A 25,030-nucleotide genomic window follows, 5' to 3' on the forward strand; every position below is an offset into this window, starting at 1 on the left:
ATTTGTTTCTGGGGAATTTAGTTTGAAAGGAGATCAGAGGCGGCAGGAGGAGTTTGTCAGGAGCGAATGACCAAGTGACCTGAAGTCTGATTATATGTCATTATCTGGAGACTTGGTATAGCCAAATTACCAAAACGGCCTCACTCGGCCAGATCAATTACGTTTAGATACGGAGAGACCCGGGGAGGGGGTGAATGAGGGAGGGGTTGGCTATCCAAAATAGAGGCGCGCTGACACCTCTCTGGAAGTGGGTGAGCGCTGTGGAGCCTTTCGCACAGCCTTTCAGGCCTGTCTGGGTGAGGTGATATCCCGCAGGTAGACCCGGCCAAAGGGTGTACAATGGACGGAGGTGCTTTGAGGCTGGGAGCCATAATTGCAGAAAGCTAGTCGAAAGGAGACGGTGTCCATCCGGAAACGGTAACGGGTGCCCAGTAAATCACCAGCAAGATGTAGTCAACCATCCAGCCCAGATCGAGGGGAGAAATTTCAGCAAGTGCTTAACTCTCCCATGAAACATCAGTGGGGCAATTTAAAGCTCGCCTGATCTCTAAAGCTCAGAACAACTAACAGTGCCCCAAACCAGCATAAGAAGTTTCCCAAAGCAACAAAATGGTAGTATAGGACAAATTTGAAGTGCCAGCCCTCCCCAAGAGCTTAACCACTACTGTGATCCCCTCCCCCCACCATATTTCCAAACGATGCTTGACCTCTGACTGTGGTGATTCTCCACGAATCGCTTAGGTTACTATCATCACCAACCCATACACTATCCTGTTCTACCTGTAGGTTAATTTCATATCTGCAGTTTAAGATTGCCATCTTTTCTTTTCAGATTTTTTCTGCCCTCTCTCAATTACAGGCCAGGTAGAACTTGCCTATAGTGCCTCTGTTAAAGTCACAGGCACCCTGCCAGGAAGAGAGATGGCAACAAGCCTACATTTGCCACAGTTGTAGGGTTGTGAGGATAGCCGGGAGAAAGAGGCGATGTTCCCTTGATAAGGAAGGGATGCATGGCTTCTCCTTCCAGCAGCTATCACCTGGCAGTAGCTATTCCATCAGGCTGCAGCAAAGGGGTGAAGAGAAAGGATGCAGGGGAATTCCTTTGCAGCTGAGAGACCAACAACTTTTGTTTCCTCCTTTAACTGTTTCCATTGCAGCTGGTTCCTAGTCAAACTTGTAACAAAGAGCTGATGCCCAAATTTACTTCTTTCCTCCTCCCTCCCAGTCCATATTCCTCTGTGTCCTGTCATTTCGATTCTAAATATGAGAACAGGGACTGTCTTATTTTTATTGATCTGTAAGCTTCTCTGGGTTTTGTGCTTGGATGGCTGGTTTTTTTTTTGCTGAAGAGCAGGATTAAAACAAATCATATTTAAATATATAGATCAATGGAATGGTGAACTACCCAATTCCAAAATGTGTGACCTGCCTGCCCCATTCATTCAAACATTAAATAAACATTGGATCATCTTAAAGCTAGGTTGGGCAGTGTGTATCAGATACTTTATATTCCTGTACCCTACCACAGGATTTAATAGATCATGCAGTGGGTAAGTCATCCATCCCTTTGGATAATTTTGTTTATGACACTTATATCCCACACCTTTCCTGCAAAACGTTCAGAGGAGCCTACATAATTCCACACATCATCATTTTTTATCCTCCTTGTGAGATACGTTAAGCCAAGAGTGTGACTAGCCCAAAGTGAGTTTCTTAGCTGAAAGCAGATTTGAACTCAGGTGCCCCAGGCCCCAGTCTGACACTGCTATCAGTACGACACCCTGACTTTATCCAAAAGGGTTAGGCTCAGGCGATCTGTAGAGAGAGTGCTCCTCCCCAAATGGTGGTCATTTCCCCTGGGTTTAGTGGGAAAGACTTTGCGCCATAATATTTTAGAAAGTTTGTATCTGAGGACTGGACTCAGGTGTCCTGGCTGATCTTTGAGAGCTCCTTTACACCATGATCCCAAGCACCCATGGCTCTCAGTGGCACAAATTCTGTTTAGAATAGCAGCCTTGCAGGCCAATCCTAAACATGTTTACTCAGAAGGAATGTTCAGTAAGTTTCCTGGAATATACTTCCTGATGGATAGATCTAGGGGTTCAGTCCTAAATTATTCCTCTTCCTTCCCTCCCATTGGATATTGATGCAGGGGTTTTACTAGCTCAAGAGCTTTGGGCTTTCTTTCAGCTTCCACCGCAGTTCCTCCACTGCCAAACAGAACAATGCAATATTTATATTTGTGAGGGGCAGGTGCCTGTAGCAAAACCAAGTTCACAACCAACCCAAGCCAAAATACTCAGATTGGATTTAATTTTCTTCCACTGGCTAACTTGGAATCAAAGAAGTCCTCCTAAGTATGGAGCCACCAGCAGCCACTGCTCCTAAGAAAGTGTTGGATGCTGGGAATGGAGAGTTCTGAGCGAGCTTATGTGTATGTGTTTGAATCTTTGCTAAAGATTATACCTTCCCTGCAAATTATTCAGACAGAGACTTTAAGCTTCAAAATGAGAAATAACTACTTTGTTCTGGAAGTACATGCTTGATAGGAAAGAGTCCCATATCTAGCTAACTAGCTAAGTTGGAGCTGCAATCACTGAGCCCAGTGCTTTCCCTTATGCTTTGGAAGAGAGGGAATATGTCTGCTCCCCTCTCAAGAGCAAGAAGAAGACTGGGAAGGAGGGAAGGAACTGGGATCAACATCCTCTGCATATCAGTCTAGCAGGAAGGAAGAGACAGCAGGAGATCAAAGGGACAGGTATAGCCTAGCAACCAAGAGGTCTCATCTCTAGCTACCCTTTTTAACTCCATGCAGCCTCAACCCAAGTTGGAGTTGAACCCCATATATTCGAACAGAAAGCACACATGGAAATAAACTCCACTGAAAGCAATGGGTATTGTTCAAGTGATACACAGGCTGACCCACCTCCCCAAGTCAAAGTTCTGCGAGTACAATACAACTCAAAGTCAATGGGACTCCCACCTTACATACCTTTTCTTGGAAGTAATTCCCACTGATTAAGGCAGAAATCCTCAGCATGCACACTGTTATTTATATCTCTGAGAAACTGATATTAAGTAACATATAAATTAAAATAGTTAATCATGAAATACATTTATTTATTTATGAATGGCTTCCCATGAAACATTCCCCAAAAGATTTAACAATAAAAACATCAACAATCAAACATGCATCAACAGAGGGGTATATGCATGTTACATTAAACAAGTGTATAATCTGTACACCTGTGCATGCAGACAGTTGAGATGCTCACTTGTCCAGTTATTCACATTTAAGTTTCAACCAGGGTACAATCTTGCTGCCTGCGGATACAACAGCTGAGCTGTTCTAACCATCAAGTTTGCTTTGTTCATTTGTTTAACAATATGTATACTGCTTATCCAAACCAAAAGACCTCTAAGTGGGTTTGCTTATTTATTTATTAAATGTATTAAATTTGTGCCCTGCCTTTCCTCCCAAAGGATCCCAGGGTGTAAAAGCCAATCTAAAATATTCATTAAAATGCCAAAAAAGCAAACATAAAAAACAAGTTGCATAAAAATTTAAAAGTGTACACTCTTTCACACAAACATTTGTACAGCAGTAGAGGCAGCTTGTACCTATGTTCAGCCTAACCTGAGGCCAAGCCTTAACGAATATAAAATCGGGATATTATTTTTTTTAGTGAATAATCTTATACTGTACTGCAATCTTAGGCATATTTACGCAGAGGTCAGTTCCACTGTGTTCAGCAGAGATTACTCCCCAGTAAGTGTGCTTAGAATTGTTGCCTTAAGAACATGCTTCAAGACCGCTGGGTTGTATCCAAGTTAGTCCTGCGCGGTGTAGACCCACTGAAGTGAACGGACATGACTAATTCAGGTCCATTAATTCCAACCGATCGACTCGGAGCAGGACTAACACTGGACACAATCTATTGCTTTCACCTAGACTTAGCCCTATGCCAGGCTTGAAAGCAGTTCATGCCCGCGCAAAACGCTAGTTTCTTCCAAGTAAATGATCAGAAGTGTTGACAGCCTTACATCCAAGTCCATCACCTTCATCTAAATCCTGATTTTATATGTCTAAAGAGGGCAGGGAATAGCAACAAAGGTCACAAGTAATCCTCTGGTTAACTGTCGATTTTTCGCTATCGGTCTGGTGACCTTGGCACACTCGTACACAAGGCAGAACAGAAAGGAACCAAGATCCCCCAGAGATGTTTGCTTTTTGACCTTTAAAAATGGTCAAGACAAAAGTATACAACCTGTGGGTGGTGGGTGGTTAGGGTGGTGGTTGGTTGGGGGAACATTACAGGAGGGAGAGGAAAGAGCAACAACTGTTTAAACACGATGTCCATCGGCAGAGTTGTAGGCACCCAAAGAGGGGGCGGACGTGGGAAGCAAAAGCCCCTCGAGCGAGTGTCCTCCTAGGATTCTGGCCTAGGGCAGAAATGACCGCCGATCGAGCTATAGTAACGCTGAGCTTGACGGCGGGGCCTGAGAGCGGTGTTTGTTGCCTTGCATCTGGAATCTGCGGCTCGCCTGGGCGTTCCTTCCGTCAACAGGCCTCTGGCTTCTCGAATCGTAACCTTGGGAAATGACTGAAGAGCCTAGAAGCGCTCTGGCTTCCTAGACGGCGCACTGAAGCGGCCCAACCCTGCCACTTTATACCACCCACCCACAAACAAGTCTTCTCTATACTCCCCTGCTAGATTTGTTTAACTAGAACTTCTGGTGGGGGGAGGGAGCGGGGAGGGGGAGAGGGAGAGAGAGGAGGGGGGAGAAGCAGCCAGCCAGATGTCAGCTGGCCAAGTCTCCCAGATTGCCGCATAAATTACTCATCTGAAGAAAAAGAAGAAAGTTTGGTGGAAAGATGATCCCAGCCCCTAAGAATAAACCTGTCGAACTATAGCCTGACACCCTTCCCCCCCCCCCGCCCTAAACACACACACGCTTACTTGGGGGTATTTCCGTATGATTTCAATGGAACTCCTTTCTGCGGCGTTTTAGGCCAACCATTTATCCTGGATTGCGCCTCCTAATCGGTTTAATAGGAGACACAAACCGCAAACCCGCGAGAGTCACAGGGCGGCTTTTAAATGGAACCCTGCAGATGAGCTGGGCGTTGGCTGTGATCCGAAGTAAATCGAGAGTCCTTTGAATGGGAACTGCCATTCAAAGGAGCTGCGTTTGAAACGAATGGAATACATCCGAAAGAAGAGCGGTATATAAATACATAACTATAAGAAATATATCATCATGATGACCTTTCCCTAGAAAGATCTCTCTCCATGGGCATTGCAAATTCTCATGAAGGAGTCCATGTTTAGATAAACACAGCGATTTGCCTGTATATGTTGAAATCCATGGCATGTATTTCTAAGGAAAGGTGTTCTATGGCTGGGGGCGGGAAGATATTGCTGTTGCAATGGAAGGCGGTGTAGAAAATATCTTAGCAAACAAAGTATCACATGATGGCAACAGGGAGAAAAAATTTAAAGGAGTAGGATGCACGAAGTTTAGGTTCCACCTTGCAACTATTTACTCGCCTTACTTTATCTGAGCTTTATCTGTCTCAGCATAAGAACGTCCTGGTAAGATCCATAAGCTAAGACGAAGAAATTGATCTTAAAGCCGTTTAAAACTAGAGCACTTGATGTTATTTTACCGGGATTTACTTCCAAAGAAACCTGTTTGGGATTAAAGAGCATACCTGCAGCCCAATCCTAAACACTCATAGCCTATGCTATCATCCTACTGGTTTTAATGTGGATTCTAAGGAATTATGCCTTAGAATCCCCAATATGGATGGGAACCCATAGACTGGAGATGGTATGGGGAAGAGAAAGATAGTATTATCTTCTAAAGCAAAGTGTTTCGGATCCGAGCGTTGTTCGTTTTTTAAATGCAAGGGGTCTTTCACTGGGTTGTTGACTTGCGATTGCCTAAAAGAAGACTGGGTGCAAAAAAATATGGAGACAACTTCACATGAGGATGTGTATAGTTTATTATTTGTGTATTTATATATATATATATATATTTATTAAATTTATATCCCACCCTACCTCCCAGAAGGAGCCTTGGGCGGCAAATAGAATGAGATTAGAATGAGAGCCCAGGATAAGGTGATAATGGCCACACGATACCTGCTGCCCTATGGATGCTTCGACTTGGGAGTAAGTCTTAGTCATCCTTTTATTGGTATTTTTATTGTATTTGGGGAGTGCCAGTGTGGTGTAGTGGTGTTGGACTACGACCTGGGAGACAAGGGTTCGAATCCCCACACAGCCATGAAGCTCATTGGGTGATCTTGGACCAGTCACTGCCTCTCAGCCTCAGAGGGAGGCAATGGCAACCCCCTCTGAATACAGCTTACCATGAAAACCCTTATTCATAGGGTCGCCACAAGTCAGAATCGACTTAAAAGCAGTCCATTACTGAATTTGGGAGCGGATTGTGGGGAGGGAGGTCACCTGGAGTAGAAAAGTCGCATATAAGTAAAGAAATCGTTAGTAGAATTTGCCTCTGAGTAAACATGAGTAAGATCCCTTTGCACAGGGCTTTTTATTTTAGGGGAGAGAGTGCTTTTGTATCACGCATTAAAAAAAAACACCTCACCACAATGAATCAAATTTCATTATATTCCTGCTTTACTCTTTTTCTTTGGCTAAAATAAATAAATAATTGCACTTTAAAGCCATCTGCCACTTCTTTCATAGTTAAATAAACCAGAAATAGGGTCCCATAAAAGGTGGGCTCCCCCCCCCCGTTGGACAGTAGTTCTTACGGTTCCCTCTGTTAGAATTCTGCAAGCAAAAATAAAGATCTGCAAAAGAGTGCACATCTATGCTCCCAGACTGCTCTCTGACACACGCACACACGCACAAAATCATAACATCTTTTCCCCTGCTTGGGTTCCTTTTTGAAAGAAAAAAAGAAAAACGGAAGTTAGAAGGCTCCCAAGAACTCCATATGCGGCCTGGAAGCATGTGGACCAAAAGGACTGCCGGTCCCAGAGCAGCCATCGAGCCTACGTCATGCCCAGCGCCTTGCACTTGGAGGGCTCTAATCTGTGTTCAGAAGAAGCCGTCCCGGCATCCATAGCTGAGGACCATCTGAGGACTGCTGAACCTTGACCTGCAGCTCAGTGAGAGCCTTTGCTGAAGGACGCCCTGCCTCGGACTTCCCTCGAGTCCATTCCGAAATGCTGGACTCCTGCAGTTCCGCCCAGGCTGCTCCTGTTTTTCCACTCCAGCTTGAAAACAACACCTCAAGCCACAGACTAGGTCTGGCTGACCGAAAGGACAACAAAGGCCCCTGAAAGATAACCAAGACACCGCTGTGAATGTGTGTCGGGACCCGAATTAGGCCAAGCGAGCAAGCAACCTCCTTTCATTCTTACCCTCTTTTTCTTTTTCCCCTCTTACTTAATCTTCCTCTTAGGACAGAGAAGTTATCTTATTTTGTGGTTTGGGTCTGTTTTTAATTGCTTTTAATGTCCTATTTTAAAATTGTTGTAACCGGCCCTGGGACCTGCTGGTGAAGGGCAGGTAATAAGTGTTGATCATCATTATAATCATCACCACCACCATCATCTTCCTCATCAGTATCCTTCTTTAACTTTATTTTCTCATAGTCATCCATGTATTGCATAATTTTCTCTTTACTTTATCCTTTTCCTCATCAACCCTGCCTGCTCTACCCTTCCTGTTTCATAATCCATAACTGTGTACATCCTCAGTCTATGTCATAATCTTTCTTCCTTTTTATCTTTCTTTCTGCATCCCAGGAAGCAGAAATACTGGAACGGAAACCGACTGGGATCCAACATCCTGAACACGTCTGCTCTGCAAAAAAAAAAAGCGCGTAGAATTCTGTTCCAATTCGACTGAATCCCAAAACTGCTCTCCTGCACGTAATTAAGTTGCTGAACTATCATTTACTTCGGTGGAGTTTAAGCAACCTATAAGTGTACAGAATTTAAGCGTAAACTAACATCCTCTGAACTGGAGTATATTATGGCGCGGTCTAGCACCATCATTGAAATGGAGCTTCTGTCCGTTAACAGTTTATAAGAAGCATTAGTATATGGATTTAAAAACAAAAAACAAAACTCCCCCAAGCCAAAACACTTGAAATTTAAAACTCAGAATACCATTATTAATCTTCCAATCCTATATCCTGTATTAAAATGGGAATGAAGTGCTAATTTCAATGAGACTTCCATGCCAAAACACTTTAGGATTTGAACGGGGGGGGGACACTCCACTTTTATTATTATTACCCGTGTGTGTGTGTTTGCCGGGGAAGTATATTGATGGAGAAGATTTCAAAGGAGACGATCAGAAGGAAAAACAAGCGACCCTGTGCAGGATGCGCCGGCCTGGAGGACTGAGGTAAATAAATAAACCTCCACTTCTGAGAGCCGCAGGGCGCGGCCCCCTACTGGCACGCTTGCAAATCAATAAGCCATCGGACCGTGGTGAATAAAGGGCCGTGGTTTGGACGCCTAGATAAGGGAAACCGCTCTTTTCCCCAATTCAGTTCCTTAAACAGTTTGCGGGCTGCTCTTCTGATCTGTATCTCAGGTAGCTCTGATCGCATTTCGCTCTGCCCCCTGCTTGCCAGGGCTTTTATCCCTGGAGATATTAGGGAACCAGTTGCAGCGGTTTACCACAGGCGCTGCTAAGCTCCTCAGACACTTTTGAGCATCTCCTAAGGCTGAGCTCAATTTATTTGGACTCAAAAGCGTTTGCAAACAAATAGATCCATTCAGCCCCAGCGGAGTCCGCATTTGTGTTCTGAATAATTAACACACCCCCAACATGCATCCAAGTAAAAGCGATACTATTATTCCTACAGACTGTTGCATTCTCTCTTCGCCCCCAAGTGTTTTCCTTGCTGCAAGAAACCCTGCTAAGGCTTGGGCAGTCGGATCCACAAGCTCAAATCCAGCTGGTAGCCCAAACAAGTCAGATCCTAAAACGAAGGGAGTTTATCCTGCGAGGAAATGAGTCCTATTCTTCGAGCGGGCTTATTCCCCAGGATTGCAATATCAACATTACAAGCAAAATGTACTGAAGGCAAATCCGGTGCTTACTTCCAAATAAAAAGTGTTTGGGATCGGGGTGTAAATTGCCTTACTGTGGAATCCTATGCATGTCTACTCGGAAGCAAGTCCTATTGAATTCTAGGGGTCTTTCCACAGTAACTGTGGAAATAGGATCGCTGCTAGAGTGCCTGAACCGGGAAATCGGGCTCAGGCCAAATATTTGGATTTAACCTGGTTCCTGAAGGGGCTCGGATTTTGCCATGCTTAATGCTCTCCTGACAGTTATCCTTCACAGGAATTGACTGCCACCCAAGTCCCACTGAAAAGTATGGGAAAATGTTGGTGAGGCTGAAAACCATTAGGATAGCACTCACTGTTCTTCCCAGTGTTGTGCATAATGGTTTTATAAGAATAATAGCCGACCACGAGAGGATCCTGGATTTAAACAGGAACACGCTGCAATATCCTGAGAACAGATCTGCACGTCTCATTATTACATTCAGATGGCTTATATTTCCGTTTGTATCTATTATTATACTACCATTATTTACGCTGCATATTTAATTCAAGTCTCCGCTCCCAGATTGAGCTACGCATACACACACACAAGCGTATACGTACACTTACGTTCATTTGAGGCGCACGGCGTTCCGTCTGGAGCAAACTACACCAGGAGCTGTAAGATTAAGAGGGATCGCCCTGAATTTAGGATCATCGGCCACAGCAGATCATTCCTGACACTCTGATCTGGAAAGCTTGCAATCCTAGCCACAGTCTCATCGCACTTCTGGGCTGCACTTCCGTTCAAGTAGAACAGAACCAAGGGATAAGCCTTTTTTTTTTAACCCTAAACAAATTGAAGTCGAAAAGAGCAACCCTGGCCTTTCACTCCACTTTTATCTTCTAGTGTTAGGTGGACTGCGCATTTCAGAGTGAATTAGGAACAAGAGGGGGAGTAAGCCTTTCGCCGCAGTCCTAGCATGCTTACTCGGGAGTAAATCCTACAGGGTTCGACAGGACGTGTTCCCAGTTCAAGAAAAAGCGCACAGGACTACCGCCTCAACTTTTCCCCGTCAATATTTTGCTCCTTCCATTAGCTTGTAACCTCGTGACGCAGGGACAGTGACAACAACGAGAAGCGACCTTGGAATGGAACCGCGTCTCCCTGTTTCAAATCTGCCTTAACCTGTCGCCAAGCATCAGGAACCCAAGAACATTGTGTGGCCCTTGCAAAAGCCTGCGACGACTGCGATCCTCAAACCATGAAGCCGATCGACATGGATCTGAGTCAGCTGGAGCGACCGCAAATAAAGAAGGCGTCTTTAATTCGCGGATTCCTGTATCGACGGTTTGTTCGTTCAACAGATTCCCTTCACTTAGTTAGGAACTGCGTCCGAATTTACTCCAAATACACCAGTTCTCTTGCCAAGACTGGAAAGATTCTTTTGCTCACCTTTTGAGTCGTCTTTAGGGAAGGCGACAGGAAATGTCTTGGCTTATATTCCTACCTCTGAGCGACTAGTTTCTCTGTGAAATGCAGTTTAGAATCCTTCTTCCTGTATCAATGAATTCAACAGCCCCCAAGCACAGAAATCCATCCATCTATCTTTTGGCGTTGTGCCGGCCCTGCCTATTAAATATCTATTTAACGACTCCCTACCAATAAGCTGGAGGAAAGAACACCGTTTATTTCAAGCTGTCTGGGCATTTCGGTATTTTAAAAATAATATTATCAGTATTAGGGTTATTGGTGAAACAAGAGAAAGGCAAGCAGATCTTTAAATCTTTGTGGGCAGAAACGAGAAAATAAGTTCTCGACATGCTGTTAAAAAGATTTGGTTACTTACCCAGCTGGGCTGGTTAAGTGAAAGGGAACCTGAGTTCAGGCAGCAATCGTCTGAACGCCCAAACTGCTGAAAGAAATAGATTAGGATTCACATCGCTCTCTTTTGAAAAAGTGCTTTCTTCCTTAAAGGCTCCCTTGCTCGGTCATTTGGGCAACGGGCTGTCTTGTAGCGGTGAGAGGCACATTCCCTGGTTCACAACTGATTCATTCTAGGATTTGTTTGTTGTTTAGTTTTTGCCAGGCGTATACTGCGATTGACAATCAATTTAAGCCGGAGAAATCCTGTACAAACCAGGAGGTCTAAGAGTCTGCTGTAAAGTGGTTTGCAGAAGGAAAGCCATTCATAAGGCCCACTGCAAGCACATTTGCACAGTCAGAGCATTTCTCACTGGCACATCAATGCAGAGTACGTTTTAGGTAGAAGCGGATCTCGAAGATGTCAGAGAGGAAGTACTTCCAAATCGTATCATTAATTAGAAAAAACTTCTGATCGTCCCAGCCACCCACCCCCAAAACTCCTGCAGCAATCACCACTGCAAACATTTGAAACTTCATTCAGCCATCACATCACGGTTGCTGTTGTCGACACTCTATGGCCGCAATCCCTGTCGTATTGTAATATACAGCCATATTGGTAGACAATATATGTGTATTATCGTTATATTGTATTAGCATAATATATTCCATGCAAACCTTGGAGCCATAATACACCTTAACTGAGATGATCAGCTCTTTGGGTTGTTTTATCTGTCAGTCTGTCTATATCATCAACCCAAATATATGCATGCACACCCGCATACTTACAGCAAAGCTTTGCTAAATATTCGCATTAACCTCTGTTGATGCTGGGGGGGGGAGAGACAAATCCTCCCCTCGTTTGTTTTAATTATATTATGCATAGGAGCAGCAGCCAATCTTAAAAGAGAAGCTGAAGCATTAGCCCCGCTAAGATAAAAAAAAAAAAAAAGTTTTACGGCCTGGAGCGCGGGGCCCCGCCTACCGGTTTCGCCGATTGGCCTGGGAAGCCTCTGACGACATATATTAACCCGAGCTGCCCTAAACATGTAGCTGTACATGGAGACCAGGCTGGGAAATTTGACCAGTGCCCTACGCAGCTCCGAGACTGGAAAGCCCTTAGAGTGTTACTTTTTTCCCCGTCCCCAGCTTCTTCTTCATCGTCCTCTCGTCAGTTCCTCCGCCGGAGCGAGGCAGAGTTGCGGATTTCCCGGAGAGGCCGGCTGTCTGCGTCCTCTTCCCCCACCGCTAACTAAATAATGGAGGAAAAATAATGGGAGCCCTCGTTCTTTAACCGTAGGAGCCGCGGCTCGTCCAGGGAGTAGAAGGGACTGGAGACAGTGGGCAGGCCTTCGGAAACGATTCGGCCAAGCGGGGGCTGCTGCAGAAAATGCAGGTGTAAGTAAACATCCACCCTCGGCCTGGCTTCTTGAAAAAAATCCCTCTAAAGGCCAAGAAGAGCGCAAAGGCAAGGCAGCGCGTGCAGCTAACCTCGGGGCCAGGGGGCGGGGTTCCCTTTTTTGAGGGTGGGGGGCTGCTCCCTTTTCTTGCTTTGACCATCCAGCCCCCCTCCTCCCGCATGAGTGCTGCCGAGGGAGGCCCTGATCCTGCCTCCAGGGGGCCCTGGGGACTCTGCCGCTCTCCTCCTATGGCGACCAGCCTGTGATAAGGAGGGGATCTTCTCGGGAGTTGAGATCCAGGGCACAGGATTGGGGTCGGGGGGCGCCCGGGCCCCGGCGATGAGTCTGGTGGGGGGCTTCCCCCACCACCCGGTGGTCCACCATGAGGGCTATCCCTTCGCCGCCGCTGCCGCTGCCGCTGCTGCTGCCGCCGCCAGCCGCTGCAGCCACGAGGAGAATCCGTACTTCCACGGCTGGCTGATCAGCAGCCATCCCTCCGAGATGTCTCCGCCCGACTACAGCATGGCGCTCTCCTACAGCCCCGAGTACGCTAACGGAGCGCCGGGCCTGGAGCATCCTCACCACTACGTAGGCGGCGTGCCCCCCCCGGGCAGCGGCGGCGGGCCGCCCGGCCTAGGGGGCGGCCCCCGTCCGGTCAAGCGCCGCGGCACGGCCAACCGCAAGGAGAGGCGCAGGACTCAGAGCATAAACAGCGCCTTCGCTGAGCTCCGCGAGTGCATCCCCAACGTGCCGGCCGACACCAAGCTCTCCAAGATCAAGACGCTGCGCTTGGCCACCAGCTACATCGCCTACCTCATGGACCTCCTGGCCAAGGACGAAGCCAACGGCGAGGCCGAGGCCTTCAAGGCTGAGATCAAGAAGACCGACGTCAAGGAGGACAAGAGGAAGAAGGAGCTGGTCAGTACAGCCCCGCCGGGTAGGGAGCGAAGGGGGGGCAGGGCGCACAACCCGGGAGTCAGGAAGGGCCCATACCCACACACTCATGGTGATACCGCTTCTCCTGCATGCGCCCAGCTGAAATTTGGGGCCACCGACTTAAACGCATTTCCGCGCAGAAGGAGCGGGCCTTATTTCCCAGGAGCAGCCGTATCCAACGGCCTGCTTCCTTAGAAGTCGAGCTCTGTTTCTGGAACGGAGAACCAGAGGTCCTCCACATGGTGTTAGCCTCCGGTTCTCATCAGACCCAGTCAGCACCGCCAATGGGCAGGGAGGAGAAGGGATAGAGTCCATCAACACTTGGCAGGCCACAAGTTCCCCATGCCTGCCCTATGGAATGCGTAGGGGACGTCCCTCTAAAGATCCGGTTGCTGCCTGAAAAGCAAGGCTCGGTGAAGTTCAGTAGGGCTCCCTTCTGTAACCAAACAAGTTTAGGAGGGGGGGGTAGCTTCCAAGCGAGTGTAAGGAAAGCAACATCTAAGCACCCTTAACTGGAGCCACCTTCCATTGAAACGGGCAGGGTGAACCGAGAAACGCATTTACGCGGTAGGAAATCCCGTTCACTTCAATAGGATTTGCCTCCGCGTCGTTGTGAGGGAAAGTAGCGTGGCGTGTTTGCTGTCCGTGGGATTTGGTTTCCAAGTAAATATTTTGAGGGCCGCAGATGACCGCTGCGCACAACCCTCATTAAACACGTTGAGTTGGTCCCCAAGTCCCATTCATTTTCACAGAAGAGCGCTGAGGGATCGCAGCTTCCGTCGATTGCTCTGGGGTGTGCAAAATGAACGGTGGGATGCTTTCCCTTTGGATTGTGTTCCCAGATGGGATCACAGTAGGCGGGGAACCGGTTCGCCGATATATGTACCCTCTCTCACACGAGCCCTTTATTGGACAGGGAGGCTTTAAATCCGAAAATGCAGTGAGGGTTCCAGGGAGTCGCTCGGCAGAACTAACAGTCCTCTTCCCGTCCCCGACTTGACACGTCTTAGACCAGAGGTGGGGAACCTGTGGCCCGCCAGACGTTTGTTGGACTACAGCTCCCATCAGCCTCAGCCAGAGTGGCCAACGATCTGGGGCGATGGGACTTGTAGTCCACCAACGACTGGAGGGCCACAGGCTCCCTTTCCTTAGTGCAGAGAGATCATGCGCTTGGCTATCCTGCTGTAATTCTTCCTGGTCCTTCCAACAATACGGAATTGGGTGGTGTTCGCCATTAAATTCTCTGGAGCTTGTTTCCGAAGCCCTGAGGTTCAGGGCCTCAGCCTTTATCAGTGTGGGGATCCCCGTTATCTTGGGAAGTAAACCCCGTTCGTGTCACCGCAACCAGCCTCTAGCTCCAAGGGAGTGCTTTTCATCGCTGCGGCCTTGATTACGAAACCGGTTCAAAGGATGCGTTTGGACTGATGCTGTTTCAAACCCTGACCCTAAGAGACGCAGACTCCCTACGAAAGGAAAGTTGCCCTGAAAATCAAAGGGGCCTGTTTCAAAGGAACAGTCGCGAGAGTTCGGGAAGGGGGGAAGCAGCTTCACGATCCGCGGCTGGCTCACACACAAAGCCGAGGTAGCTGGGTTGCTCTATAGGGAAGCAAACTGTCAGAAACAAATGCAAAAGAAAATCCATGTTATTAAGCGAACCAAAACGGCACAACAGAGCATGGGAGCTCGTTTAGGCCCCGTTGATGTCAAGGGCAAGTCTCCAGTCGGGTTTTCATGCGAGCATTTCTTCGCTTTCACCCAGTTGCGGGTCCGACTGGAAAATGTTCCAGGTTGCAGATTAAACTTTCAATTTCCTAACGCACAAACCATTCATTTCACTCGCAGAACTGCCGTTAAAACAAAGGGGATTGCTTTGAATGGAGAGGGTTGTGGATTGAGGCCCCAGCTAGCAGATCTCCCGAGAGGTCCGTCCAAAGATTTTAAAGAAACGTCGAACAAAAGGCATATCCCTCGGAGGCGGGAGTGGGGGAGGGGACACAACCATCCCACAACATCAGCGGCGTGCCAGAGGTGCTATGCCAGACTGTGGTCCCAGTTGCGGGTTGTGTGCTATTGGGGATCTTCCTCATAAAGCTGCAATCTGCAATTCATGTTGTAACGTTTTAGCTGGCATCCCAGAATAGCATACGCTGATCACGCAATTGCCTCAGTAAAGTCCCATCGATTTCAGTTCGGTTGGTTTCCTTTCTGCTTGCATTAATGTTGTCAGTGAAACTCGACCGTGGGGTTCTGTCCTTTTCCGGCTAGGATGTGGACACCAGTCTTGCTCTAAGCAGCCTTCAGCTGTCCTGTTTACTTTGCAATTTACCAGGCAAATGTCTTCTAAGGGGGCGGCTCCATCCTTTAACAATAATTCAAAATATCACACCCTCTTTGTTTCCTCCGAGTCAAGAATTTAACCTAGCCTAGTTAATCGGGGGGCCAGGGAGGAGAGAACCGGTTACAATCGTAAATTTTCTCGTGCTGTTTTTCTATAAATATATTCTGGAAGGATAAAATTAGTAGTTGCTAAGTAATTTGGGAGTTGGAAATGGAATCTCAACCCGGATTAGAATGGTTGAGGTTACAAACAATCTTGATCATAAACTCTTGGGATATATTTTTTTAAAAATAAAATAAATCTGAACTAGACTCCCTACATTGGCCTTCAGGCTGTAATCTTAAGAGCGAGGAAACAGCTTCCACTGAAATCGATGGGCTATCCAAATAATTGCATTGAGCACTGTGGGCTGGAAAAACAACCAAAAAAGAGCTGGAGTGTAGTGTGCTCGAAAAAGAGGATCCCACGAGAAAAATGAAAGATCTTTCCAAGTATTTCGGGGTTCAAAGAATGTCCATTTAGAATACTCCACAGAGCAATATTCTCGGATCCTAAGCATGCCTATTTGAAAAGAAAATCGATGGAAGGTGCTTCCAGTTCAGATCAGGGCCCGTGACAATTCTCTGAGATCGCCCTTGGATTTTTAATACATACGGCGCATCTCAAACATCAGTTCCTTAGCTGGGATACCGAGGGGTGGAAATTCCTTGCCTCGGAGGAAACATTTTGGACAAGGCAGGAAGGCTGCAAGCAGACAGCGGTTCCTGTCCTTTCCAAGAAGAGTTCCTCGTCCACAACTCCCCTCACCTCAGTCCTGGGCTTCCCAAGAATTATCCCTCCTTGTGAATTGGCCGCTTACAATCAGTAAACGTCATGTAACACGTGTGTATCGGACACATTTAAATCAATTAGTTTTCCGTGCAGTTAAGAAAGAGTCGTTGTGTAGACACTAGGCAGATGTGCGTGGGAAATGATAAATGTATGGATGCGAAGTCATGGAGGGAGCTGATTTATTCTGAAGGTTCAATGTTTACTTAGACACACTTACTTAGGCATGTTCCACAACCTATACCTTTCCTACCCAGATAGCCACAGGCCATTTGTCCAGGAGCCTCCAATTTTGATAGCTTACTATTGAGCTGTTCAGTGATGTGAGAGATATTTTTGCTTTTAAGCGAAGGTGTGTGCGCGCGCGCTCGCGTGCGCGTGTGTCGGGTTCCCGCAAATAAAAAATATTTTTATAGTTAAAATCGCGCCTGGCCGATCATGGATACAACCCGATCAGTCCCGTTTGTAGGTCGAGCCAGTGCAGCAAACCGTGAAACCGGAACAATGATCGGGCCATAGTAAGGGAAGGGAGGGTAAGGCTACAGTTCTGGACATACTTTGCCTGGTGTGAACCCTGTTAAACTCACTGCTGCTTACTGTTGGGGGTGGAGGTGTATTAGTGGGCTGCTGCAGGGAAAGTCGCTTGGATTTCCGTCGCGTTTGTCTTCAAGCGATGCACTGTGAGACCTATCCGGTTTATGAGACGATCCTATACATGCCGATAAGCTCACTCCATCGAGCAAGTCGGTAGAGGATTGCAGCCCTAACCGCTGTGCTGATCCCTCGAAGGGCCCGGCGGTGGAAGCCAAAATTCCTGCCGGAATCTGCGCCCTCCAGAAAGACAGTTTAAGGAGAAGCGCTCGGTTTGATCTGCTGCCGGGAGGCCTCAGCCGGCCGCAGCCTGAACCGCTCACAAATGGGCCGAGGAGGCGTCTTCGCCTTCAGCGCAACAGGGGCGGCGGGTGGGAGGAGGTGAACCCCGAAAACCCAGGGAGCTGATCTCTTTTCCTCTCCGCCTCCTTTCGCCAACAGAACGAGATCCTGAAAAGCACAGTTAGCAGCAACGACAAGAAGACGAAAGGGCGGACTGGCTGGCCGCAGCACGTGTGGGCTCTGGAGCTCAAGCAGTGAGGTGCTGCGAGCCCTGCTGGAGGATCTTCGAGGGAGCGCTCGTCGAGCTGAGGACTTTTCTGTTGTTGTTTTGGAATCGTCTGGTTTATTTATGTGCAATTTCCCTCCCCCTCCCCCCCAGTCTCGCCTTTCAAATGCGGATCTTGGAAGAAAAGCATTCCAGATTTGAATCTAGGAAGAGGAAAACTCCGGCGTGGTAAGGGGGTAATGTCTCCATAGTTATTATTTTTTCTCGCCCCATGAATGTTATTTTTGCTTTATTTGTATAGAACACACGGAACAGAGGGGGAAAAAATCTCGCAGGCATTAGTGTGTTATGTGAAGTGTCTGTGTTTAATATTTGCCCTGTCGGATAAACACGTTGATGGGAATCTCAGTTCCAAGGAGGTCCCCACCTGGGTTCAGTTCGGGGCTTCGGCGTTTTGTTCTCGCCATTGTGGTCGCTCAAGAGTTGGAAGAGATTTTCGACAGCTCTTTGTTAATGTGCACTTCGGTCCTTAAGGAAGCAAAGCAAACATTAAAAATGTAAAAAAAGAGAGAGAGAGAAAATCATCCGTGGAGCTGAATTTAATAACTGAAAGGTGTAAACGCTGTACGTATTCAATAAACCACTGTGTGTGTTTTTTTTAAAGCGAAAAACCAGTCTTATGCTTTATACCTCGAAATGTTTTTAACCCTATTTTCCCCCAAATCTACGAGTTTTGTCTATTGTCTCCATAACTTTTGGAAGTAAATGATCAGGATGGCATCGCAAGGTGCGGCCCTTTGGGCTGTCGTATTCAAAAGCCTCTTTGAATGTTGGGGCGCTGCCTTCCTCCTTCCGAGTAAATATGCGGAGGATCGGGTCGTAAGTTTGTGTGTTTTTTAAAAGGCTCTTGATGGAGAAAGGAAACTGAGAGCACTTTCACCGTTTAGAAGTGGTAATAGCAAAAGCGGGAGACGGTCTTTTTGAGACTTTGGCTGCGGTCCGAAGCACGTTTTCTCGACAGTAAATTCCAACGAGCTCAAGGGGTAGGGGCGCTTTTGCTTGGTGCCATTTCTTCGTTTGTAATCAATACAGTATTTTATATAGGCTGAAGGACAACACTAAAGCAACTCAGAAACAAGGTTTGCTTTGTTTTCTCTGGAGAGAGAGTCTATTTTTCCTGAAGCTGTAATAATTTACAGTGGCCTTTTAAAGGTGTTTGGTTGCAAATGGGGGAGGCTGCTGTCGACGGAAGCTAGTCTTGATATTTATTTCATACTTATCAGAGCGAGCTGTGCTCTGGGTGTATTAGGCTCAGAGGGGGGGCAGCGGCAGGGCAGGGCGTAGCACGGAGCGGTTTGTGAGGTGGGGTCGCCCTAGTGCTTTGGCTGGGAGGGGGGCAGGCCAAAAAAAGGTTTAGCGAGCTTTAGTGGAAGTGATTAGGTAACAAGTAACTTTATGTCAAGTATGAAGCAGAGGACAAGGCTAGGGATTGCGGGAGAAAGGGAAACGTAAGATTTACAGTGAGATTCAGTGACCTTAATATTAACTTTGTGGTTCCCCAAAACTCTCCTGGGTTGCACTTTTCCTTCCAATTGACTGCAACAAGCCCTTTTTAATATATATACACAAAATCCTACTCTGGCAAGGGCTTGCGAATTGGACCTTGTGATGTTGCAAATGGCGGAGGGGAGTGGGGCCCGGCGACTCTGGTGCCTCTCGGAACTTCCCCGGGATGGAAACCCCGCCAGGCTGGGAAACCGCTTCCCGCCCCCCCGCCTTGAAATTAAACAGCGCCTTTGATCGCCTCCAGTAGGCGAGGCAGCGTGCTAGGAACCGCGAAAAAGGAAAGGGCCGAGGTTTGCGTCTCTTTCAAAGGCTCTCCCTCCCTCTGCAGAACGGCATGCCTTGAACGTTAATTTCCTAATACTGCTCGAGCCTGGCATTTCAGCCTTTTTATTGACTGGTTTAAAAGTAGACTCGCTACCGGCGCTTGGGTTAAGCAACGCGAACGAAATGATGTCCGTCGATTTGCACGGAGTTTAAGATTGTCCCCCTAAGGAATCTTGCTTGTGTCTTAATCGGGCTTTCAGGGTTAAGCGAGAAGATGTTTCCTCCTTTGTCTGCAGCTCACTCTTATCTCTCTGTAGCCTCCGGGCTCTCTGCGTGAATAGAACTCGGCATCGGGGCGAGCTGACTCTCCCCCAGATTCATCGCTCGCTTTCTTTTCAAAGTGGCTTGCCCCGGCCGAAATCTGACAATGAGAGGAGGTAGATTTCCCGTTGCCCATAAAAAGATAAGCAGAGGCCTTTTACACCGTGAGCCAGGCCGCCTTGGCAACAGGAAGGTTGCGAGGTTAGAACAACGAGGCCAACGCGGTGTGCCCTCTTCCCGTCTCGGGGTCAGGTAGCTGGGGCTGGCCCGCGTAGCTGTGTTTACAGACACTTGCCTTGGAAATAACACACATGTACAAGATACTTTTTAAAAAAGGTTTTCTTTTAACTCCAGCTGCTGTTGTAGCTAGATCCAAGCTCCCTCACCACCACCCCATACGATTTCCGACAGATCTTGTTCATATTCTGGGTTCTAGCTAGAAAAGAGAAACTCCTAACTCCAGGGTCATGCAAGCTTCCAGACCCCTGTCATAGTGTGTTGGCCTCCAATTGCAGGTTCCTGGCCCAGAATGTCGACCGACTAGTCTTTCTGTGCACAGTATATTATGTTTTTACTGTTGTATCAGCACAATTCTTTTAACTAGGACTCTAAGTCTCCTGGTTATAGCGAGTCTCTGGGGTTGATTCCCTCCCCTCGCTTTTTGGATGAAATATATCCTTTTCCAATTTAATGAAGAAAACGTCCCTCCCTCCCCCCCTTTATTCTTCACTCAAACCTCTCTACTTTTCCTCCCAATAAGCAGACAGAAGGAAAATCTGCATCTGGTCATTTACAATAGAGAGTACACTGGAGCGATCCAGGCTTTCTCTCGCAGTCGTGCGTGCGCGTGCCCATAGGGTCACCGCCGCTCTTCTGAATACAGTTACTTGGGAATGAGGCCCATCGCACTGGCGAAGGAACCAGTCATCCAGTCTCTTAGGCCAAACTGGATTGTGGATGGGGTGGGGGAAGGGAGGGACTGAGTAGAACGTGTTTATAAATGGCTTGTAAACTTTCACCCAGGTAGAATGAAAAGACGCTACAGAATCGGCAGGATCCCACCTAAAGTCAAGCACTTACTTGGGAGTTAGTACCTGAATAACTGAGATCTGTGGGACTGACTTCCGAGTATTTATAGAGACTACCGTTTTCGATCATTGATGCTAATAATATCAGAGTTCAGCTCGTGTTTAACGGCGTGTACTGGGCGTTGCCTTAGATTTGCGTGCCCAGTGCGAGCGATCCAAGCTCTCGCATACAAAAGCCAAACACACATACACACAAACCCAGCAACAGTTACTTGGAAGTAAGTTCTCTCCGATTTCAGTGAAACGGTGTTGCTAAGTAAGTATGCTGACGATGTGAGCCTTATAAATAGACCAGGTCGTGGCCGGCTGCCCGTCTGGCTGGCATTTTCCTTTCCACTAGTTGATCAATAGGACGTTGGGCTTTCAATCCCTCCTCCTCTCTCTTTGTCTGAGCTAGCGGGGCCATCGGACCCTCTGAAAAGTGATGGCGGGTGGGCGGGCTAGGGTTAAGAGAGGAAAGAGCATGGAAGGGGGAGAGAGAAAGGGGGGGATCCTTTTTAATTGCTCGGTAATGGGGCTGTTGCTATTTTCTCAGGAGCAATCATTCCTGGAGCTAAATCGCAAGAGCCCTAGACAGGCCGGAGCCGACAAAAATGTAGCTTTTGACGTTAAAAGCTAAATGGGGAAGCGGGGCGGTGGAAGGTAAATTGATGGTGGATTGGGATGTCAGGAGCCCTGGCCCCAGATCGCCCGGCTGGAGCTGGGAGCGTGATAAGGCCCTCTCGCTTTGCTACGTGGACCTTTAGGCCAGCGACTCTCTGGGAACTGGGACGGCCTGGAAGTCAGTCAGTCAGTCTCTCTCTCTCTCTCTCTCTCTCTCTCTGCAAAGTTCTTGCTAAGGTCAGGCCTGAACTCCTCCGTCGCCTTGTCCATCCTCCCACCCCCTCCCTGAGATGATAACTGCTCCACCATGAGCGCCACAGGGAGGGAAAGAGATAGAGGGAGGAAAAGAGGCCTGAGAAAAGGTCAGGAGCCTTTTCGCCTGTCGTCTGGCTGGCAATCGTGGCTAAAAGGCTGCAGCAACTATTTGGTAGGTAATCTGAGAGGGGAAATTAATGAATGGGCCACAGCCAGTGAGAGAATCTTCCACAGCTGGTTTGGAAACAGTCGCATCACTGAAAGGTCGAAGCGCCTGGAAGTGAAGCCGGGAGCTGAACTGAAGCGGCTGGGATCCTAAAAGAGCCCCTCTGTTAGGCCTGTTCATTCGCTTCGGAGCGAAAAAATACAGGATCAGGCTGGTAGGGGTGGTAGCCTTCCGCAGTTGACCCTCGCAGCCCGATCCCTCTGCACATGGACGCGGAAGTCCGGTGGGGTCGACTGCCTCGCGTTCACAAGGCAGGGGAGCCTGCTGTGCTCCACACTTCCCAGGAAATCTTCCTAGGATCAGACGCCATGCCAAACTGTGGTCCTCATCCCCCTAATCCCGAATTCACTTCCAGGCCAGGGAATGTTGCCGACTTTCGATTTGGTTTTCTTGCTCCATAAAATATGATTAAGAAGCAGACCGCCTCCTCCTGAAATCCACGGTTGTCCTGTAAGGTTGTATACCAGGCCTGGGCTCACTTCCTTGGGAGCAAACCTGTGTGAGCTTGGGTGGCAGGTCATTCCTTTGGAAGTAGCACAATTAACTCCAAGGGCCTTGCTTCCAAATAAATGTACTTTGCAGGCAAAGCCTTGCGAGAACTGAATATATGTATAAAGCGATCATAGCACATCACATGCTATTCAATGATTTTCAGATATAGCCGATAAACGTGTTTACTTTTGAAAGGTGTTAAGAAGTGACGTCCTCCTTTTCAAAACTAGTTTTTCTTTTTCTTTAACAGAATACCGAAAAGAATCGTATTCAACAGGCTTGTAAAAGTCTTCCTTATTCACGAGAATAATCGTTACTTATGTTCCCTTTTTTCTTTTTCTGTTTTTCTTTTTAGAAAAGGGTTGTTTTTAGGAATGCTTCAAAAGCTGCAATATTATGCACGCTTTCTTGAGCTTAAACCTCATGAGCTTCCAAGTGAACACGCACAGGATCGCGGCTGTACAATCTACTGCTCACTCTTTTGACCGCGTAGCATGTTCCTTGTTCTAAAATGCATGCACTGGGAGACTGGGATCATTTTGGTTTCAGTGGGACTAGCTTTTCCTGTATGTGAATGTGGGATAGGAAATCCATTTTGGACTCGTTCCTTACAATCACTCGTTTTAAACAGGCAACTGCAGTTACGTGAGAGTAGCTGGCTTGCGGACTGCAGTCAGGCGCTCCGATCCTAAACACATTTGCTTGGAATTAACTCCCTTTGATTTCAGTGGGACTTCACTTATCTATAATGTCTTCAGCATGGGGTGTTACCTTTTTACAGCTTCGGCAGTGCTGCGGTGATTTTTTTTGAGTGGGGAGTGAAAATCGTTTATTTGTGTAGAGTAAAGCTATTTTGGGATCTGAAATCTGCTTATTTAGAAGTGGATTCTATTGAAATAGATGGGGGATGTTAGGTTTTAGGATAGGGGTTGAAGGGCCCTCGCTGGGAGCCACTGAATGAGCGCTTGGCTTTCCCTCTTTCCCGCAGGGAACTTCAAGTTGCAGTGATCTGCATCGGTCCATTAAGGTGCTGACCGGAAAAGAGTAAGAATCTACAGCGTTTAAGTACTCGCCTGAAGTGATATCTTATTAGGGTCTGCTTAAAATATGCAGATAAGAACAACCCCGTGCTTCAACTGCATAAATATACAGAAATGGACATTTTATTATTTAATTTCTATCTCCCCTTTCCTCCCAGAAGGAGCTCAGGGAGGCATTTCCACCACCAAAGGCCTACAAACCAGAGTGGGTTGTCCTTTGTTTTTTGTTTTTTTAATCTTTTTCACCTAGCCCACTTTTTAAAAAAAGTTAACATGCAGAGTTCTTTAAATGTCTTTCTTTAACATTAAAATTTGAACTAGACCTGACTCAGCTCAGGGTAGTTGCTGTGGTCCTGCATTTGGTGGCTACAATCCAGCCAAAGTCCAAATTATTTCAAGTTGGAGCCTTCAGCGTATTTATTGGAGAAGAATGGGTCTCTACATATTTAAATATGAATAAATAAAAATACTTCTGAGTACACACCTATTAAGATTACACTATAAATCTCTTTCATTTAACATGTAATATAAATCTGTGGACTTACACTTTTCTGTTTCAATCTATGTCCAATTTGGGCTACTATCATAATTCCCAAATATTTCATCTTAAACGGTTGTCCCCTACTCTTCTGTTTCGAAGAAGTACCATTCATTTCCAAGTGAGTTGCTTCCAAATATATAAATGGGGGGAGAGAGAGGACTTCGAATATCATATAAATATAAGATAATGTTGATTTGCTTGCCTGTTTACTACAGATAGTTTCCTCCTGTCCACACATTTCTGAATAGCTTGTAGTAGTAGTAATAGTATTGTGGTTACTCATTCTTCCACCCCCAGTTTCTCATTTACACGGAAACGAATCTCCAGTGCTCTGACCAGGGGCAAGTGGGCCTGGCATTATCAAACTCCTATTGAAGGTACTCAGTGGGAGGAATGATTCTGAATATATTCAATTACACAAGAAATTCTCTAAAACTATTCTTTTCCTCTGCTCGGAATTATCTTACATTGTATGAATTGAACCAAGGATTGTTTACAACAGTATTGAAACTCCTTAAATAGATGTAGGCCTGTGCGGTTTTGGTGGTGATGGAGCACAGTCCTCATGAACTATAATTAGAGAACCTCCAGTTGCAATCGATGGACGAGTTGCCTGGATTAGGCTTCAGTCCTATAGCCGAGGAACGGGGAAGGTGGGGCCATCCTTTTACTGGTGGACTTCAACTCCCATCATACCTGGCTATGTCATGCCGCCCGCGGCCGATGGAAATTGGAGGGCACAGCTCACCCATCGATAACAACTGAAGGTTTTCTCATTCTCGTTCGTAAGAACCGTCCTCGGTAGCTACCAATTCGCGCACGTATGCAGTTATTAAAGAGATTTCAACGCTTTTGTAAGCAGTCATTTGTGTTCAGTTCAGTTACGTGGGCTTAAACCCTATTGTACTCAATGAGAATTGCTTCTCAGCAGACATCGGTAGGATTGAACTATTAATCCACAAAGATTTCCCAGTCCTAGAGATGATACCTTATGCGATTATGTGTGTGTGCGCGGGCGCGGGCGCGTTTCCAGCATTAATATAACTTTATTCTTGTTAAATGTTTCGATGAATAGGTCAGGATGAAAAAGAAATATTTCCATTCATTTTTCTCTGGT

At 46.9% G+C, this 25,030-nt stretch overlaps 1 protein-coding gene and 1 long non-coding RNA gene across 4 annotated transcripts; one reads left to right on the plus strand and one right to left on the minus strand.

The window, feature by feature from the left end:
- Positions 1-3,137: 3,137 nt before the first annotated feature.
- LOC133364141 (uncharacterized) lies at positions 3,138-11,860 on the minus strand. 2 transcript variants are annotated; one of them, XR_009757843.1, is made up of 4 exons: positions 11,706-11,860; positions 10,903-10,965; positions 9,683-9,731; positions 3,138-7,320 (listed from the first exon to the last, which is right to left on the minus strand). It is a non-coding gene; the product is annotated as an uncharacterized LOC133364141 (long non-coding RNA). The 2 variants fall into 2 exon arrangements; XR_009757844.1 differs by having other exon boundaries at positions 10,903-10,968.
- Positions 11,861-11,956: 96 nt separating this feature from the next.
- HAND2 (heart and neural crest derivatives expressed 2) lies at positions 11,957-18,179 on the plus strand. Of its 2 annotated transcripts, none has more exons than XM_061584300.1 (2): positions 11,957-13,234; positions 17,451-18,179. In XM_061584300.1, the coding sequence occupies exons 1-2, from the start codon at positions 12,656-12,658 to the stop codon at positions 17,547-17,549; spliced, it is 678 nt and encodes a 225-aa protein (XP_061440284.1). In that variant the 5' UTR covers positions 11,957-12,655; the 3' UTR covers positions 17,550-18,179. The 2 variants fall into 2 exon arrangements, with proteins under 2 accessions (XP_061440284.1, XP_061440285.1); XM_061584301.1 differs by having other exon boundaries at positions 11,957-13,253; positions 17,451-17,561.
- The last annotated feature ends 6,851 nt before the right edge of the window (positions 18,180-25,030 follow it).

This window comes from Rhineura floridana, chromosome 9, assembly GCF_030035675.1.
Source record: "Rhineura floridana isolate rRhiFlo1 chromosome 9, rRhiFlo1.hap2, whole genome shotgun sequence".
NCBI lineage: Eukaryota > Metazoa > Chordata > Lepidosauria > Squamata > Rhineuridae > Rhineura > Rhineura floridana.

Coding starts and splice junctions, on each gene's coding strand:
- HAND2 (XM_061584300.1), top strand. CDS start 12,656: ATGAGTCTGGTGGGGGGCTTCCCCCACCACCCGGTGGTCCACCATGAG. Junction 13,235..17,450: donor ACAAGAGGAAGAAGGAGCTG/GTCAGTACAGCC, acceptor TTTCGCCAACAG/AACGAGATCCTGAAAAGCAC.